The sequence below is a fragment of the Euprymna scolopes genome, chromosome 4, assembly GCF_053919585.1.
Source record: "Euprymna scolopes isolate OS-2025 chromosome 4, ASM5391958v1, whole genome shotgun sequence".
Lineage (NCBI taxonomy): Eukaryota > Metazoa > Mollusca > Cephalopoda > Sepiida > Sepiolidae > Euprymna > Euprymna scolopes.
In genome coordinates, this window is record NC_136485.1 from 65,723,077 (window position 1) to 65,742,817 (window position 19,741).

The 19,741-nt window shown below is 31.1% G+C and overlaps 1 protein-coding gene across 3 annotated transcripts in view; it reads right to left on the reverse strand.

Moving 5' to 3' along the window:
- The window catches only part of LOC145268053 (phosphatidylinositol 4,5-bisphosphate 3-kinase catalytic subunit beta isoform-like), a 420,372-nt gene that overhangs the window by 137,876 nt on the left and 262,755 nt on the right, over positions 1–19,741 (reverse strand). For all 3 annotated transcript variants that reach the window (XM_080123347.1, XM_080123348.1, XM_080123349.1), the window contains 2 exons: positions 17,551–17,689; positions 7,989–8,092 (listed from right to left, as the gene is read on the reverse strand). In XM_080123347.1, coding sequence (XP_079979473.1) covers positions 7,989–8,092; positions 17,551–17,689 — 243 coding nt within the window. The remainder of the gene's footprint in view (positions 1–7,988; positions 8,093–17,550; positions 17,690–19,741) is intronic.

The window sequence follows — 19,741 nt, forward strand, 5'->3', positions numbered from 1 at the left end:
GAAATGTTTTTATTAAATTAAATACATTTCTTTTTCAGATAAGAAAATCTTCTAATATATAAAATAATATTGTCTGGATTTTCAAAGTTGGACCTAAATAGCATTTAAGCTGAGAAATTTCGATTCTGACTAGCAACTTTTCCATTGTTGTTAATTCCAATAGATTTAGGTCCTTTGTTACATTTTCTTTTGTTTTATTACTCAAATCCGATGTAGCAGTTTTCTCATATATAGAAATTCTTAAAAGCCACCTTAAAATAAAAATCGACGGAGAATAACTCTTCTCCTTTTAATAAGAGTTATCATTTCTCACTTGCTTTAATTTTTCATTCAAGGTTTATTAGCAATTACATTTTCTCATTCTTTTTGTTACAAACAATCATCTCATCTCCGTTGTCTTTCAGGACACTTCCCCACCGAATCTACACAACTTCTCCAGTTCTCTTGATCTCGCATGACAACTTGCAGGTCCTGAACATTTTCTAACCCTATGTCTTGTAGTAGGTTGTCAATGTAGGTCATTCTTCTTCTACCATGGTTTAGGTGTCCATCTGTTGGTATTCAGAGAACTAGCTTGTTGGCTTCCTCTTCGCTGTGTCTCATGCAGTGACCAGCTACTCCCATCCTTCTCTGTTGTACTTTCAGTGATACTAGTGGTAGATCACCATAAAGCTGTTGGTTTACTGCGTGGCTCCTCCATGATGTATTGAGGGCCATCCTGAGCATCCTGTGTAACAGCCATCCAGTCTCTTCTTCAGCGCATTTGTAAGAGTCCATGCCTCAGCACCTGTTTCTACTGTGGTCACAAAGAGCCTTACAAGCAAAAGCAATGGTTTATTTGTAATGTAGACATCGATGGCTTATTGACTTATTCATTCTTTTTTCTTTGATCTTTGTTCAATGCCAGATTCATTTTTTTTTTTCACTTAAATACTGATTTAGATATTTTGATTCTGATTAGAAAACTTTCCTTTTACTATGTTAATTGTAATAGATTTATGTATTTTTTTTACATTTTTTTTTTAAATTTTAATATGTAATCCAATGTAACAGTTTTTTTATATATAGAAATTCTTAAAAGCCACCTTAAAAGAAAAATCAACTAACGAGAATAACTTATTCTTTTAATAAGAGTTATCATTCCTTACTTGCTTGCTTGTTTTTTTTTTATTGAAGCTTGGCTAAGAGTTATCTTCTCTTATTCTTTTCTTAACTGACTATTGAACGATTCATTGGTTTTTCTTACTTACATCTTGCTTTGTTCTTATCAAATCAAAACAAAATCCACTTTTAGCTTACAGACTGAACACAACCAAAAAAATGTAAGGTTATAGAACATAGAAATATTTACAAAAGAAATTTAGGCTTTAACCCAGAATTCCCCAGTGTTAAAAAACAGAAATAAAGAAAAATCTGTATGATATACATACGTATGACAAAATAGAAATATCATATTCCAAAAATCACAAATTGATCGAGTAGTTTTAATTTTAAAAAAGTCAAACTTTATAAGTATTCAAATATTGCAATATTGAAAATCATTTCAAGAAATAAAGAGAGATAGTTCAACAATAATTCCAACTTGTGAGATATGTTGTAATGCCTACAAATTCCCATTAATCACTTTAAAAATAATTTTCTTTATAATAATAAAATTAATTACTTTATGTGATATTTGGAATATGATATTTTCATTTCATTTGGGATACATACATTATACAGATTTTTCTTTAGTTTTGTTTTTTAATATAGAGGGAATTCTTAACAAGCACCGAAATTTAAATGCAATGAAGCCTAGGCAATAATATAACGGTTTTATAGAATAAGTTCTTTTGAAATGGTGCCAATCAGCATTTATTTTTAGGATTCCTTTAAAATTAAAATTTACCAAATATTCTTCATTTCAAGAGAAGAGAAACAAAAGAATAATTATTTTAACAACCATATTGTCAGAATTGAACTGTATCATTATTCAGATTGATAATTTTTGTTTGCTTGTTTTTAAATCAACTCATATGAGACAGATAAAAAAAATCAATTCAGATTAAGTATTCATGTGATTCCAGTCATTTACAATTTTTCTGTATGGAGGAGACGCACTAAGGATAATAATCATGATCTAGAATGATAACCTAACCTTTAATCAATCTGTCAAAATATGAACATCATACTAGCATCATTGCCTTTATACAGAGGATGATCACATCTGCTACTGATGAGATGAGCATAAAAGTGCCCCCTCCATATAGTATTAAATGGTGATAAAACAAAGACTGTTAGTTGAATTCCTAGTGGAAAGAAATTTAATGCCTACTAGACACTATCCTCGAGTATCTAAGGTTTCTTTATACAGAAGTTTGTCAGAACAACCTGGCATGAGGATACTTTTCTCTAGAAGTAAACCCTAACTAAATATTCAAAATTACTCGAATTAGTATTCAAATTAGTCCAAAATAACCCAAATAAGATCTCCTCAGTATGCCTAACACACAATGGCTTATATGAGGGATGGTGCATCTTCTTTAAGTTATGTTTCCTATAGCAACAGGACTAAGCTGGGTACTCCACCAGACTAGATGTATTCTTGTCCTGGTATCCAGTAGGTTCAAGAGATCACAAGAAATATATATTATAACGTTTGAAACTGTCAATTGGGGAGAGAGAAAATTAATGTTCTTAACTTCTTTACTAAGTCGACATTTGAGACATAAAGGAGAGTTTTAATGGAACATTCGAATATCTATGTATCTCATGTAGAGTTCAAGTGTTAGCGACTACGAAGGACTTTTGAAAACTTTGAATGAAGTAAAATGAAAGAAAAACGTGATAAATTATCATCCTTACACGTGTTTCCTTATAAATAAGCAATTCAGACGCTTTAGACCGGTTGTTTGCTCAACTATTGCTAGCAGTATTACTACATTGTTAACTAAACACCTATTAAAAATTCATGCCGTCCGCTTCCTGATTTTGCAACTAAAGTTGCAATATTTCTGACCTGACTCCAACTAAACTTTTAGAAAGTTCAGCAGACGTTAAACAATATTAGACTAGAATTTATTGATTTTTACTCATGATAAAAAAACATGCAATTTAAGACTGAAGCTGGATACTCTAGCAGATGAGATATATTCTTGTTCTGGAATCCAGCAAGATTAAAAGACCAGAGGAAAGATATACTATAACATATTTAAATGTCAATTGAGGAGAGGAAAAGTAATTTTCTTAACTTCTTTACCTACTCAACATTTCAGACATATGAAAGATTAATGGAATACTCGAATATCTATGTATCTCGTATAGAGATCAAGTGTTAGCCCCTAGGAAGGGGACACTTTGATTTCTGAGAACTTTGATTGAAATGAAACAAACTGAAACTTGTAAAATTGTCATTCTTCTCTTGTCACAGCTTTAATTCTATCAAATGTTTCTCTTCGATTTATATTATAGACTAGCCTGGGTGCCCGGCGTTGCTTGGGTGTTTGGAGGTGTGTGTTGAGCAAAAAAAAAAAAAAAAGTGGTAGTAGGCAGGCAGGCTCGAATCCATACCGTGAAGGAGGAAAAGAACGTGAAAAAAAAAAAAAGTGATGTCTTTGCCATTGAGTCCATCGCCAAACCAGAAGCGACAAAGGTTTAAATTAAGGCTAGTTAATCGAAAAGAGGGGATGGCTTTCGAAAATATCGGCAAAAAAAACGACCTTTCCTTGTAGAAAAGTGTCCAGTTGAGGGTGAAGGAATGAATGTTTTAGCCAATTTTTCGATATTTGTCGGCCGAAGGGTCCAGCTTCAAAAGGATACTGATCTCATGAAAATTCGTCACCTCTGTCAAATCTTTTAGGCAGATATACATGTGAGATTTATATTATAGATAGATATTTTACACACTGTTCTGTCATTAGTATATATGGTGTAATTTCATATTTACAAAGACAAGCGGCTCCCTATTTTGAAAGTCATTCGCACTAAACAGTCTAGTCGGAATAATTTGGAGGCAATATCATCTACTAGATTCAGGTTTATCATGTAGTGTAATGATTTTTGGACAAATGCACATTTTATTTTTCATTACTTTTATTTTACGTGAAAAAATTATTTTTATTTTTATTTTAATTATTAATTTATTTAAACATTCATTCATTTTTCAATGTCCACCTATTTGATTTGATTTATTATATTAAAAAACAAACAAACAAAATTATTTTAATTTTTTACTTCTAGTATTTTTTCTATAAATAAATATATTTAATTTATTTAAAGACATTATACTTATAACAAAACCTTTTTTGAAAATAAACATATTTCAATGAAAAATAATCCCATTTCAGATATTCTTATGTGTTGACCTACATTTTTGACAAGGTAACTTAAGCTACACAGTTTAGTGCAGATAATTTTCAAGACAGGAAGTCGCTTGTCTCTGTACATATCCGATTACACCATATAGAGAGTGACCATCTTATCCCTGCTCTTCCTCTAAAACATTCACAGCTGAAACTCTTCTGGCTAATACTAAAAGAACTTTCCCTTTTCTCTGTACAAAAAAAACAAAAAACAGGAAGATTTCCATGAACAAAGTTTCTTTCTTAGAATATCACATCTGTGGAACAAGATTTCATCAGATGCTTCACAACCAACTACAACATGGTCATCTTCAAATCTAATGTAAACAAATACTTGTCAAGCTGTCCTCTTGGATAATCAATTCTTAAGTAATCCTCTACACATGATTTTCAATTCTCTATGGATGGTGATTATTGTCCAGTTCATCAATCCTTTTAGTCCTTATCCTCAAGTGTCCCCCATCAGTAAAAAAAAAAAAATAAATAAACAAAACAAAGTTCATTATGAATTATATCTTTCTCAGAATGTACACAGACATTTAAAAAACATATCCAATATAAAAATATCGGAGAAACCCCACAACTACGAAGACCCATAACATAAGACAGATAACAGACTTTTATAACAAGAAGCTATCACTGTTTATTCTACTTTGATTGTAATTGAAAAGTATTATTATTGTTTTATAAATGCAAGGAAATTTATTATTTTGCCATCTAATTTACATATTTGTTCATGGTGTGAGCAGGCATATATATGACTAGAAGTAAAGTCTAGTATCTGATATTACACTTCATTTTTTTTTCTCCTTGGTCAGTAAAGGAGAAACCAATTTAGATGGAGGCATTTATTTGCATTTTTGTTCCAATCTTGTCTAGAAAGCTGAATTTTTCCCTCAATACAAACCGCCCCTGTAGGCAGACAAGTAAATAGGGACACAGTTGTAAAATAGATTGTAACAATGAAAAAAAAAAAAAAAAAAAAAATGAGTCACTCATTCTCTAGATGCTTCTAGAAACATTGAAAAATATTAGCAACTGATTGGTTTAACAGAGTAGAAAAAATGAAAGATTGCATAGGCAAGAACAAGAAAGATGGCGACTTGTTCATTTAATTACAATTTACAGCTAATCAAAAGAATTTAAAACTTTTTTTCAAACATAATTTTAGCATTTATTTTGCATTATTAAAGTATATAGGAAAATAAAGCCCTAAAGCAATAAACGTTAATGCATATTTAACTAAAAAAAAAAAAAAATACCAGCTCTTCAGACAGCAATTAATGGGGGAGTGGAGAGTATACTTAAAAGAATTCTGTATCAGGAAATATGGCAAATAGGGATTGAGCTTTAAATATTGTAAACAATTTTAACAAACTTTTAATGCTTTTATATATACTTTAAAAATAAGGTGTTTAACTAATTTTAAAGTTATTTAATTTTCACAATAATTGCATGCTTAAAAGTAAAACAAAAAAAGCAATTTTTTAAAGCAACACTTAATTATTATTAATAATAATAATATTGACAAAACTATTGTGTATATATAAAAAAGTAGTACGATAAAAAGGACAATAACAGGGTGTAACGATAAAATTGTTGCCCTAGAAAAGATAACATGATTCCATTTCCATTTGATGAAAACCGGTTTTCTTTTTTTGTTGCAGACCATCTACTAGTTGGCTAGTTGTGTACAAATCCCAAGAGCGATAGGAGCTTCTATCATGTCTGAAAGTGATACAATGTTCAACGAGCGAGATTGGAGATGGGCTGTTGTACAACTCATGCTCTCTACCGATCCAAGTTATAACAAGAGGACCATTGCCAGCACCCTCAAAATGTAAACCAACAGTTCAACACTTGAGAGCACAGCTCAACAAAGTTTCCGGCCATGGTTATGGTCTTTGGTATAGTTTCAAGTGAGGGCCACATCATGCCACCTCACATCTTCAAAGTCTGCTTGAAAGTCAACACAAAAGTGTACCTGGATGTGCTGAAGAGTGTAGTGATCGCCTGGTGCAATCAGATGGCTGCTGGTAGATCCTGGATGTGGTAGCAGGACTCAGTGCTGGCCCGCAATTCCAAAGAAACTCAGGCTTGGCTTCAGAATGAGTGCTACAACTTTGTAACCTTCTCTCACTGCCTCCCCCTCCTCCCCCAATTTGAATCCGCTGGACTACTACGTTTGGTCAACAACATCACCAACATGACCTCCCACAACAACAAGGTTAGTCTGATCACCATCATCCACCAAGTATTTGTAAAGCTCCCACCGGCGCTTGTGGAAAAGGCATGCTCCCAGTTCTGGACCCGTTTCGAGGTGGTGATTGAAGCTGAAGGCGGCTACATTGAATAGATGTCAGCTCTACTACATGATCAAGTAACCTGAATTGATTTTTTTTTCCATAAAAGTTTTAAAATAAAGCTGTGGTGTTATTTTCTTTAGGACGACAAATTTATCATTTCACCCTGTGCCACCTCTTGAAAACTAATGTAAATCTACAAGTTTTTGGAAGGTTATTCTATTTTCCATTAAACTGCTTCAATATTACTAAGAAAAATAACATTAATAGCAAATAAATAGCGCATAAAAAAATAGGATAACAAAAATTACAAATGAATAACGCAGAAAAAGTTATAAGAAACTTTTAGAAATAAATATGCAAATTAAGCATACATGTGTCTTTCATTTGGTACAAGTGAATTACTATATAGAAGAATATTTAAAAATATGTTGAAAATTTGAATTAAATAAACCTTACCCATTTTGATATTGATATACTTCAGAGAAGTGGGCAGAACTTTTGTATTTAGTCATTGAAATGGATTCATAAAATGGTAATACAAACAAGCCATTGCGATAACATTTTAAACTTTAATTCCATGCGATAACATAATTAGAAAAAAAAAACAAAAAAAACAAAAACAAATGGAGATTATGTCCATCCACCAGTCACCATTTTTTTTAAACGTAATAAATACACTGCAGAATTTGTCTCATTTCAAAATATCAGAAGTGTTAACTACTTTCAAAAATGGAAAATGTTGCATTAATAGTAAATTTCCGGCTGACTAAAATATGGTTGTCTTCAAGTCCAACGTAAACAAATTCTTGATGAGCCGTCCCCTTAAGTAATCCAATTTACCAAATTTTCACTACTATCAATTACTACAATATTGTCCCATTGATTACTGTACATTCATTATCCCTTATCCTCGAGTGGCCTCCGGGCCTTGATAAGTGGTGACTCTTTTGTAAAAAAAAAAAAATAAAATAATAATAATAACAATAAATTCCTAACATTGAAGCAAATGCCATGACCGGAAGTCGAAATCAAAATCTTGAGATCTTTCATCGAACCTATTTGATCTTTCTTATAAATAGAGATTAAAGTATTAGTTTAACTTAGTCATAGCTTTGTCATAGACTTATGATTTACATCATGTTTTAAAATGTGAATTCAAACATAAATGATAATAAAAAATAAATAAGTAAACATAAATAGCACTGAAAATTATTTCAATAGTTCAAAACAATTGGTCTTTATCTATGTACTAATGGTAAAAACAATGTTTAATTTATACTAAAATTTAGGCCTGTCAGGCCCATATTTCTAGTGTAATAAAAACTTAAAATACTGGACTTACCACTTCTCTTGGAGGATAAACGACTTTATCGTTTGCATTATAAAAAGGAAAATATATAGATAATGTCGTAGCATTTTTGCCGGCTGGATTAGGGGTGACAGTTCCTGAAAGATGAAACATAATTTTAGATTAATTTACTTAAAAGAAAAATTAACAAATATTTTCCAGTTTTAAAAAATTATAAGACAACCTCATGTGTTTTACGCACATCAATACAACTTTGATAATTACACATTGAATTTTTTTTTAATACTAGCCTGGGTGCCTGGCATTGCCCGGGTGTTTGGAAGTGTGTGTTGAGCAAAAAAAAAAAAAAAAAAAATTGGTAGTAGGCAGACAGGCTCGAACCTATACTACGGAGGAAAAGAATGTGAAAACAAAAAACATAACATCTTTGCTGTTGCGTCCACTGCCAAACCGGAAGTGACATAGGTTAAAATTAAGGCTAGACAATCGAAAAGAGAGGATGACTTTCGAAAATATTGGAGAAAAAAAGTGACCTCTCCCTGTAGAAAAGTGCCCAGTTGAGGGTGAAGGAATTAATGTTTTTCGCCAATTTTTCGATATTTGTCATCCGAAGATACCGATCTCATGAAAATCTGTTGCCTCTGTTGAAAGTTTTAGGCAGATATACATACATACATACATACATACATTTCAACAGACAGGTGAGATTTATATTATAGATTAATCAAATACTTATTGAAATCAACAATTCAATAACATAAAACAAAATTTTAAAAATCTTAATTAAATCAAAATTAATTTGATCTCAGAAAAATTCACCAAAATGAATTCTGGTTTTCTCTGGTGTCCTCTCTTTTGCTGAGACAAACAGCATGTAGCCAGTTTCATTAATTCTACATACATAAGATAAATCTTCCCTCTCTCTCTCTACAAGTTGATATTGTACGGATGTTGGATTTTTGGTCTTTTCAGAATTGTATTTCGACTGTAGTTTCCAAAAGAAATACATTTTTGATGAGGTAAACTGCTCCAGATTCAAAGTTCAAACTGATTGATTTCTTTAAACTGTCAAGTTATTTCTGGTTTTAATAGCAGATCCTTACATTGAAAGTTTTGAAGCTATTTCTATCCGATCTATATATATATATGCTAGATAGTGAAGAGGGGAGTAAGCAAGGAGATCATTCAAAAGGGAGAGGAAGAATCTAAAAGCAGAAGTCAGAAATCCTGTGAGATGCTCAGGCGAGGGTTCCTTCGTTTTTTGGCTATGACACGTTACTGGCCCGACCAACCTGGGTGCACAGGTGGCTAAAAGTCAGCATGTCTAAATATATGAAAATAAATATATAAAATATTACTCCAATTCCTTCTAAATCTCTCTCGCATCCACACACATTTCAGTTTTCTGTCTCCGTTCTGTTAAATAAAACGTAAAACAAAAACAAGTGTCAACTTGGTTCTTGAGAACAGCTAAGTGTCAATGATCTAGATTATAACACAAGTTGCACGTAAGCAGTATCTTACATATAAAGTTAGATAAATGCATATTTTTATATATCTATATGTACAGGATGCATTCCTAAATTAATTAACTGATCATTAAAAGTTTTTGAACACATCTGCTAGACATTGATAAGGGGTGGCAACGTGGACTATATTTTATTTGATTTAGTTTTATACAAAAGGGGGGAAAAAAACTCCATTGTGAAAATTCAGATATCTCCAATTTAGTCAGATTTTAACAATAGGTATTAGACATTATTAAATATTACCCCAATTTCAGTTTCTTTGGAATATTTTAAAGAGATTTGTAGGGGGCATAATGTAGGCATAATCTGAAATATTTGAAAATTAAAATATTTCAGATTGGTATTCAATTTAATTCATCATCGTTAGACACCAATTATATAATACTCCTTGAATTTCAATTACTCAAGAAGATATCTTAAGCTTAAGCCTTAAATTTTCAACATTTTATAGAATCAAACACATGAAATGGATTTTGATCAGAACTAGGATAAGTATTCTAGACATAAGGTTTAGTAGCATTATATTTTGATTTAAATCTTTGTTAGGGGGCATAAAAGTGGTGCAAAACTGTCCTGTTTGGAGAATTAATTTTTACTTGTGTTGAAATGGGTACTCTTCTAGTAATTTTATAAATAAAAATCAAAACACCACCTTCGAATTAGTTATAGTTTTATATAAATTTGATTAATTTATAATTTAATGGTCATTTAATTTAAAAAAAAAAATAAATAAATTAAAAAATAACAAAAGAATATTAAATAGTCCTAGTATTTGATTTTGTTTTTTTATACGTAAAATGCAGTATAATTCAACTTTCAGTTCTCTTTGTTTCTTTTCAATGTATACATGAAATTTTTATGGTGCTGTAACATAATTATGTGCATTTACTGCAGATTATTTGAAAGCCATTAATTCCTGGAGGTTTTCAGAGCTATATCTGGATTCTTTTCAAAAAAAGTACACATATATTGCAAATTTCATTGCTTCATCTTGCGTTTTAACAAAGATATAACAGTTTTACTAGAAAATTAGTGTAAAAAATATGCTGAGATGCATATGATCTTTTAGACCATTTATACGACTTAAATATTTAAGTAAATTATATGTAGCATTTCCAAGCTCTTTTGGTATAAAAGATAATGTCCGATAATGGAAAGAACCCTATATTTGTTTTTGAAATCAGATTTAAGAATTGTCTCACAATTTGAGTTTTGTTGTTGATTTTTCTGATGTTTCTGGATCCGATTTTTGGACATTTAAAGAGTTGCATGTATGAAAATTTAAAGATATATATCTCTGCATTTGGTTGTTCACATGTAGGCAAAACAGATCATCAAATATATGAAATAGTTACTGGAAGCTAAAATTCTATTGTTTATATATATATATATATATATATATATATATATATATATATATATATATATATACTAGACTACCCATTGACCCGTTGGGTCAGTATGTTATATTAGCTATGGAATTAATGTATGAGCGTGACACTTGTGACGTAAAGAAAACAGTTTTTTATTACATAACAGAAACATTCCTATGAAAGTATATTAAAATGAAAAAAGAATATAGATAGATTTCTATGAGTCATTCTGTTTATAATTGTTTATTTTTTAAAAATAAAAACTTACAGCCACTGAATTATAAGTTGCGTTAAAATAACTTAAACGCAATACGGAAATGAACAATGTAAAAAAAAAATGCAGAAAGTATTAACAATTGTTTATTTGGATAATTTAAAACGCAAAAAAAAAAAAAAAAAAAATTAGGCCGCTGAAAACGTATACAGTAAAAAAAAATATGTTGTCAACAAGTCAAAGTTTATTTATTTGTGAGAAAAATGCGACAGTATAGTTGTAATATATAAAATAGTTGCAAAACATCCCCTAAGGGGTCAGTATGTTATATTAGCTATGGAATTAATGTATGAGCATGACACTTGTGATGTAAAGAAAATAGTTTTTTTTGTGATATAACAGAAACATTTCTATGAAAGTATATTAAAATGAAAAAAAAAAATATAGATAGATTTCTAAGAGTCATTCTGTTTAGAGTAGTAGTAGGGAAAATACATGTCAACCAGTAGTAGTAATAGTAGGATAAGGAAGAGGAGGCGTAGTAGTAGCTGTAAAGAGGAGAAGTGGTAGTAGCAAGAAGAGGAGGCAGAGTAGTAGTAATAGAAGGATATTGCGCAAGCAAACAACCAAGAACGACAGAGTTTTAGTATTATATATATATATATATATATATATATATATATATATATATATATATATATATATATATATACACAGCATAATCGCGTTGACACACCGGTTCTCAACTGATCACTGTAGTTAAGCAATGTTGAGCCTGGTTAGTACCAGATGGGTGACCATTTGGGAATTTTAGACACTGTATGTGTTCTCTGCTTATCTTGACATTTGTTTCCAGCCCACCTGTACATACACTTCACTTGCCACTGGTATTTAATAATGTCGACTCAGGAGAGGTGTGGTTGGAGATTGTGCACCTCCTGCCACAAAAATTTGTCTGTCAAAGACTGAAGGAGCCCTTTATATATATATATATATATATATATATATGTTAGCTTCCTTAAGCCAAACTATGGATACCCACTGTAAGGGTGTCTGCGTGTGGAATTTTTGTGACAAGAATTGCGCAATCTTCAACCACACCTCTCCTGAGTCAGTGTTTTTAAATACCAGTGGCAAGTGGAGGTTCAAGACAACTGGAAACAATGCCAAGATAAGCGGAGAGCACATACAGCACCTAGAATTGTCAATGGTCACCCATCTGCTACTAGCGAAGCTCAACATTGCTTAACTTTGGTGATCTGATGAGAACCCATGCATAAATGTTATTATGCAATATATATATATATATATATATATATATATATATATATACATACACACACACACACACACACACATAAAGGTAACCATGCAAACGATGAATAACATTTGTTTTAATTGGAATAGAATTATTTGCAGTAAAACTTTAAACACACATGCACAGTTCATTTTTCATATTTTGTGTCTGAAAGAAAACAATGGTATGTATGCGACAAATGGTCATAACCTATTGGAATAATAAAGTGAGATTTGATATAAGACAAAGGTTAAATGTCTGATATCTTGAAAATATTGATTTTATGAGAAAATGAAAACAAAAAAAATGAAAACAAAAAAAAAATGAAAACAAAAACAGCAGTCAAGATTAGAAATCATAAAGTCAAGGATAAATAAAACACTAACTACATGCTAATGATGTTTATAGACCAAAAGCTAAAATATACTATTATTAAAACAGTAATAATAATAAAAATAAATAAAAATATTATTTAATATCTATATATGGACGATTTTCTAAGTAAAACGATTTTTGAGGCGAAGATGCTATTTAATCATATTTATCATTTTAAAAAGATCCAGAAATTATTTATATATATATATATATATATATATATATATATAGCAATTAAATGGTAATGAGTAAAAACTTGAAAAAAGTGCTCAATACAATTATAGAGCAAAGATATATATATATATATATATATAGCAAGATACATATTTGTCATGTATATAGCAATTAAATGGTAATTAGTAAAAACTTGAAAAGAGTGCTCAATACTATTGTAGAGCAAAGATATTTTTTTTTATTACCATTTTATTTGCTTAGTTACAAATGTTTCTAGTAACAAATCGTGTTAACGAACTGACAATTTCATCAGACTTCAGAAACCCTGTCGGATCATTAACACGATTCGGTAATCGAAACGTGTAACTAAGCAGATAAAATGGTAATAAACATAAAAGAGGACAGAGAGAGAGAAAAATGGTCTGAACATGAGAACATAATAGATAGTTCACTATTCAGCTAATATATATAACCCTTATATTGGTGGGGAAAGCATGGGAATTATGAACATTCGTTCAAAGTATTGCAATTATATAATCAGCTCAATAGAAGGGTTATATTTTCCAGAGCGCAGCTAGTGTAAATAGAAGGCAAACTAAATGACCAATTACATATGTTCCAAGAATTCAAACAATTCTTGGAACATATGTAATTGATTATAGACTAATTTTGTTTACATTTACTCTCTCTCGATTATATATATATATATATATATATATATATATATATATAAGCAAAAACAAAACCTGGTGTAGATAGAGGAAGAAATAAAAAAAACAGAGAAAGAAATAAAAATAAAGAGAGAGAGGGTGAGAAAGAGAAATAAACCTGAGCCAATGGAGAATAAAGCTCTAGAGATTTGTCCTTTTCTTGATAAAAAAAGCAAAAAAAAAAAAAAAAAAAAAAAAAAAAGCGGAATTCAACTTTTTGAATTGATAAAAATTATAAATTTCTGCTAAAAGCAGAGAATTCACATCCCTGATGTTGTCTGTGAACAGTAGTCTGAGGAGTTTGAACATTAAATTTTGGAAACGGTGTTATTAGTTATGAAAATCAGTTTGTTATAATTGTTTAAGGAAAGGAGCTTTGTCTTGATAACATTAAATGTAACCAATCATTTCACTAAGCATTTGTATTTTCTTTTAGTTTCTCCCCCCCCCACCCAACCAAATTTGGGTGAAATGTTAGGATGATCATCAGAGTTGGAACTCATTGATTGACCTTTGCCACTGATTTCTAACACACTAACCTAAGTGGCCGGTGTTGCCCGGGTGTTTGGAGTTGTGTGTTGAATAAAAAAAAAAAAAGGTACTTGTATAGTTTAATCAAGACATTAAAAAATGAAAATATCGGGGAAAAAAAAGATGGTTATATTGTACGTATCTGTTTTGGACTGAAGATCTCTCTGAAAAAAAATTTCACTTAATTTGATTGAGTAGATTTTTTACATCGGAAAAACACGTTTTTATGAGAGCGCGTTGAAGTCAGCCATATTTGAATTTTTTTAACACGCCATGGGGAGATAACTCAATTTAAAACGCTGACACTTCCTCCCCGTCTTTAATACTAGCTTTTCTTACTAAAAATCAAACTTTTTGCTCGGTATCATACAAAATTGTTTTTTTGCTGTAAAAAAAAAAAAAAAAAAAAAAAAAAAATACTTGATGAAATTAAGTGAAAATGTCTTGATTAAACTGTACAAGTACCAAAAAATAAAAAATAAATAAAGTGGTAGTAGGTAGGTAGGCAGGCAGGCAGGCTTAAACCTGTACCGCGAAGGAGGAAAAGAACGTGAAAAAAAAACGCCGTCTTTGCTGTTGCACACATCGCCAAACCGCAAGTGACGAATGTTTAAATTAAGGCTAGTCAATCGAAAAGAGGGAGATGACTTTTAAAAATATCGGCAAAAAGGGCGACCCCCTCCCTGTAGGAAAGTACCCAGTTGGCAAAGGAATTAATGTTTTTAGCCAATTTTTCGATATTGGTCATCCGAAGGATCGAGCTTCAAAACAATACCGATCTTGTGAAAATCAATCACCTCTGTCGAATGTTTTAGACAGACATACATACATACATTTAAACAGACAGGTGAGATTTATATTATAGACTAGCAGGGGTACCCGGCATTGCCTGGATGTTTGTAGGTGTGTGTTGTGGGGGGGAAAGGGGGGTAGAGATCAAAAACAAAAACCCCAGGTGTTTGGAGGTGTGAAACAAGAAAAAAAATTTTGGTAGGAAGGTAGGCTCGAACCCGAAGCGCTGACGCAAAGGTGGAAAAGAAAGGGGAAAAAATGTGACATTTAACCCGCTCAGCCATGAGGAGAAAGGAAGTGAAAACTGTTTTAATTTAAGGCTTATAAAGTTGACAGGTGTGCGAATTTAATGATAATGAGGTTAAACATATTCGGCAGTTAAGTTTTGCTGCGAGGCAGTTTTTCTTTCCCCAATTTTGGCTGTTTGTTTACCCAAGATAAAAAATGGGGGCGTCCATTTGAAAAGCAATTGTCTGATATGACGTTTTTTGCCGCATTGATCAAAGCCGATTTGTTTTGTAGGTGCCACAAATGCCAGGGAACTGACGGTGCGGATTCAGTTTCGCTTTTTTATACTGAAAAGTGAAACGAAGACGCAGCGATCGAAAAAATCTCCAAAATAGCGCGTAAAAGTTGGGCAAATAAAAGATAGATGTGACCTACATTCATAACTTGTAGATATGATTTAGACAGTGTATAAAAAGTTTTAAGAAAAAGTTACCCAACCGAGCACGCCCTCCCAAAAAGCCTTTGCTGGACATACACAAAAAGTGCACACACACACACACATTTTGCCTTATATATATATATATATATATATATATATATATATATATGTGTGTGTGTGTGTGCCTGTGCATAGGTATCTATTTATCTATTTATTGAAAGATTGCAGACTAGTGGCTCAATATGTGTGCCTAAATGTTAAGGTCTTCTTATGACTGCACAATTGATCTTATCCAACTGTTCATCAATCGGAAGTTTGAGCCAAGTTGGACTGTTGCTGATCACGTGTTTCTCAGATCATGGACTTCTCATTCACTAGGATCCTGTCCTCAGTCATTAATAGGGCTTTGACTCTCGAGTGTGTACCCGTTGATATCTTATATGCTTTTATATAGAGTGATGTGGTTCTCGATTAACTGTGTCTAACTGTGTTGGATATATACTTGAGAGTCAAAACAATGAAAATAATTTTCTGTTGTCATAGACCTAGTCATTAATCACTATCGATAGCTGGTTGATATTCTAAAGGGTTTACTCTTCTCCAAAACGATGCAGTCAGTATATTCTTGAAATGATTTGGTTTAATTTACAGCTTATCAACCATTTTTGGGTTATTTAATGGCAAATGAAGTTGTCACATGGAATAATAAGGTAAGATTATTATTTTATATTGTTTTTGGAAAATTTTCTTTAATTTCTTTTCTTTTCTTTCTTTTTTTTTAATATCCAATTTTTTTGATGAAGTCTAAGACTTCAGTCAGATTTGTCTTTTAAGAGGTTCTTCAGTTTTCTTTTGAGTTGTAATATTTCGTTCAGGTTGTTGTAGAGCCTAACATTCTATTAATACATACAAGATTCTTGATATGATATACACATTGAAGACTCTTTACCTTCTAATAAATATTTCTGTGTATGTCCTATACATAGTCTAGCTACTACAGTGTCTTCTCTTCTTGTCTTTGTGCGACCTTGTGCAATTTATTAATTTAATTTTTTCATCCTAAGATTATTGCAATTATTCTTCAATTATTTTATTTATAGACAGTCAAAGATCAGTATATGAAATCTTAATATTGGAAAATGTCATGTTCAGCGATTTCTTTGCTGCTTTATTTGTTTTGTTTTTTATTTCCACAAATGCTGATATGACTTGGTATTCCACAGAATCTCATTTTACTCTTGTTTCTTGAAATAGGTGATTCCGTTAAAGATTTTTGTGATTAAAAGATTATCCATATTTTTGTTCTTCAGTGTTGTGAGCACCAACAGGGATCCAGAAAAAGATGAGGAATTTATACCAACTAACTTCTATTACCTTTAGAGCCAAATATATAGCTGCCACTTGCTAAAATGGAAGGTGCTCAAATGTGCTTCAATCTCTGGTTCCCCCTTGCCAATTTCTAGTAAGTTCCTTTCCAACTACATTCAATCTATATAACACACTGCCACAAAAATGTTTTCCAAGGGCTACAACATGCTCATCCTTGAATCTAATATCAATAAACACTTGCCATCAACTATTTTCATCTCATCAAATTTTATTTCTTATTTTCAATCCTCTCATAATATTAATCATCATTCAACTGACAACCCATACATTTCTTTTAAACTTATCCTTGACTGGATTTTGCCTTAATAAGGGGTGACTCATTAAAATTAAAAAAAAAAAAACTAAAACTATTTAATTCTCAGCTGATATTGGTAGTCAATTATTGATTTCTTTACGCTACTTGAATCTCATTTTTGCTGTTGCTATCAAATTCTATTAACTGTATCTGTGTCGGCTTCCTTGTGCAGTATACAATCTATCTAACATGCAAGTTTTAATGTACAATGTTGTTGTTTTGGTCAAAGACAGTAAAAGATTTACTCACCGTTGGGAAAGCAGGATTCCTCCTCTGGAATAGACTCATCATCTGTAACTGGCCACATGTATAACTCATAATCGCCTTGGCGAAGTTGGGATCGAAAGTCAAATAATGAAATATTCACCCACGCTAATGGGGTGGTGTCCTGTGAAGAAGAAGAAACCATAAGGTAATGAGTATTAAAACTATGAACTAACAAATATATATATATATATATATATATATATATATATATATATATATATATATATAAGCATAAGTTTTTTATTTTAAAGAACATAGTCCAAGAAACAAAATAAAATTGGTTAGTTAGAATCAAATATTGATTTGCCAAATGCACTGCTATAATTTTGAAAATTTGACAAATTTACTGTTATACACTAATTTTTAAAAATTCATTTCTACATACGAAACAGAAGCCAATATGGATTATATTTTTCCACATCTGTCTATCCATTTCACTTTTTCTCTAAAACTACTGAACCAATCTGCCTTAAATTCTGTATGGGCCTTTGTTATGATAAGGTACAGGAAACTAAACATTATGGTATCTGTTTGATGTACGGTTAGGGATTAATCACCACAATACTACATTTACTCTAGAAGGTTGGCATAAAGCACTCATTTTAAGTCAATGGGCTATAACTTTTAACAGGCTAAATAGTGTGTGTGTGTGTGTGTATATATATATATATATATATATATATATATATATATATTTGCCCTGAACTGAAGAAAAGATAAAAATAAATGAAAGCTTGAAAAAGTTTCCAAATCTGTATTTGTTTGTATTACCCCCTCACCATCATTTGCCCAGAGAATCCTTTTAGAGCAAAGTGGAAGTTCATTTTGTACACAGAAGAAGAAAAAGAAAATAAAGAAAACTGAAAAACAAAATTTTTATGGTTTATTATCTCTAAACAAAATAAGTAAAGATCTTAATTTTCTTCATCACACCACAAAGAGCTGATGGATTTCTGAATCCAAGATGGCCCAAAATGCTATTCTCAAAAAAAATCTCTTTGAGCCTACTTTATCTCTAACACACACACATACACAATTTCCAGCAGATTCCCATGCAAAATTATCTTTAATCGACCTTAATCACTTTAATCAGATATAACTCTTCCTTTCACAAGCACATTCCCAAAGTGGATATCCCAGCCATTGAAAGAAATGTCAGCGACCTTCAAATTAAAGACCCCATCTAAATCACTAAATTGCATCCTTAAATAAATCACCGACATGAATTAGAATCCACATTTTTTGGCCTAATACACACAGCTCCACAATACCTGGGGGGGGGGGGGGATAAATAGAATAAAAACAAATAAGTATAGCAATAAATAATAAACAAATAATTTTAAAAAACAATCAAATTAAATCAATAGCATCAAACAGACAAATAGTTAAAAATTAAACGAACATATTCAAAAAACAAACAAACAAAAAATCAATAAGAACTGAATACAAACCATTTGTATGGCCATATTTATCAATATAAGTAATATAAAATGATTAATGCTAAAAACCCATGAATCTTAGAAAAAATAATTACTTTAAACAAAATAATAATATATACATGTGTATGTATGCAAATACATGTGTGTGTGTGTGTGTGGAGTGCGCATATGTTTGCCTTAATAGGTAATTAACCGTTAACAGAATTCTATCCCTTTAACTATCGTCAGTTTTCTCCCTTTAATAGTTAAAATTTATAACTCTAACCATTTAAATAAAATCGTAGAAAATAAATAAAAAATAAACAAATGAGAATTAGCTATAAATACAAATAATAAATAAATTAGATTAAATATTAAAAAAATAAAATAGATAATACTGAGTATGAATACCAGCCCTATATTGCTAAGTTAAAATAATTTATAGATTTAAAAATTAATTTTCAATCTCTGCAGAATTTGTTTAATTTGCAATAGACCGAGCATGTACGTCTGAAAGTCAGTACATGTTTGATAAATTGATATTTTCCAAAATATAATGACATAGATACTTCACCTGACTACCTGACACAAGTAAGAACACAATACAAGTAAAACATTGTATGTGTGCTTGTGTCTATATTTTTATTTATATAGACAAATATTATACAGTTGCTACACTGAACATGCTAATATTTCAGACAGTTGGTTGGTAAGAACCGAAAGTCCTCGTCAGGCAACGTAATAAAGTTTTTGCA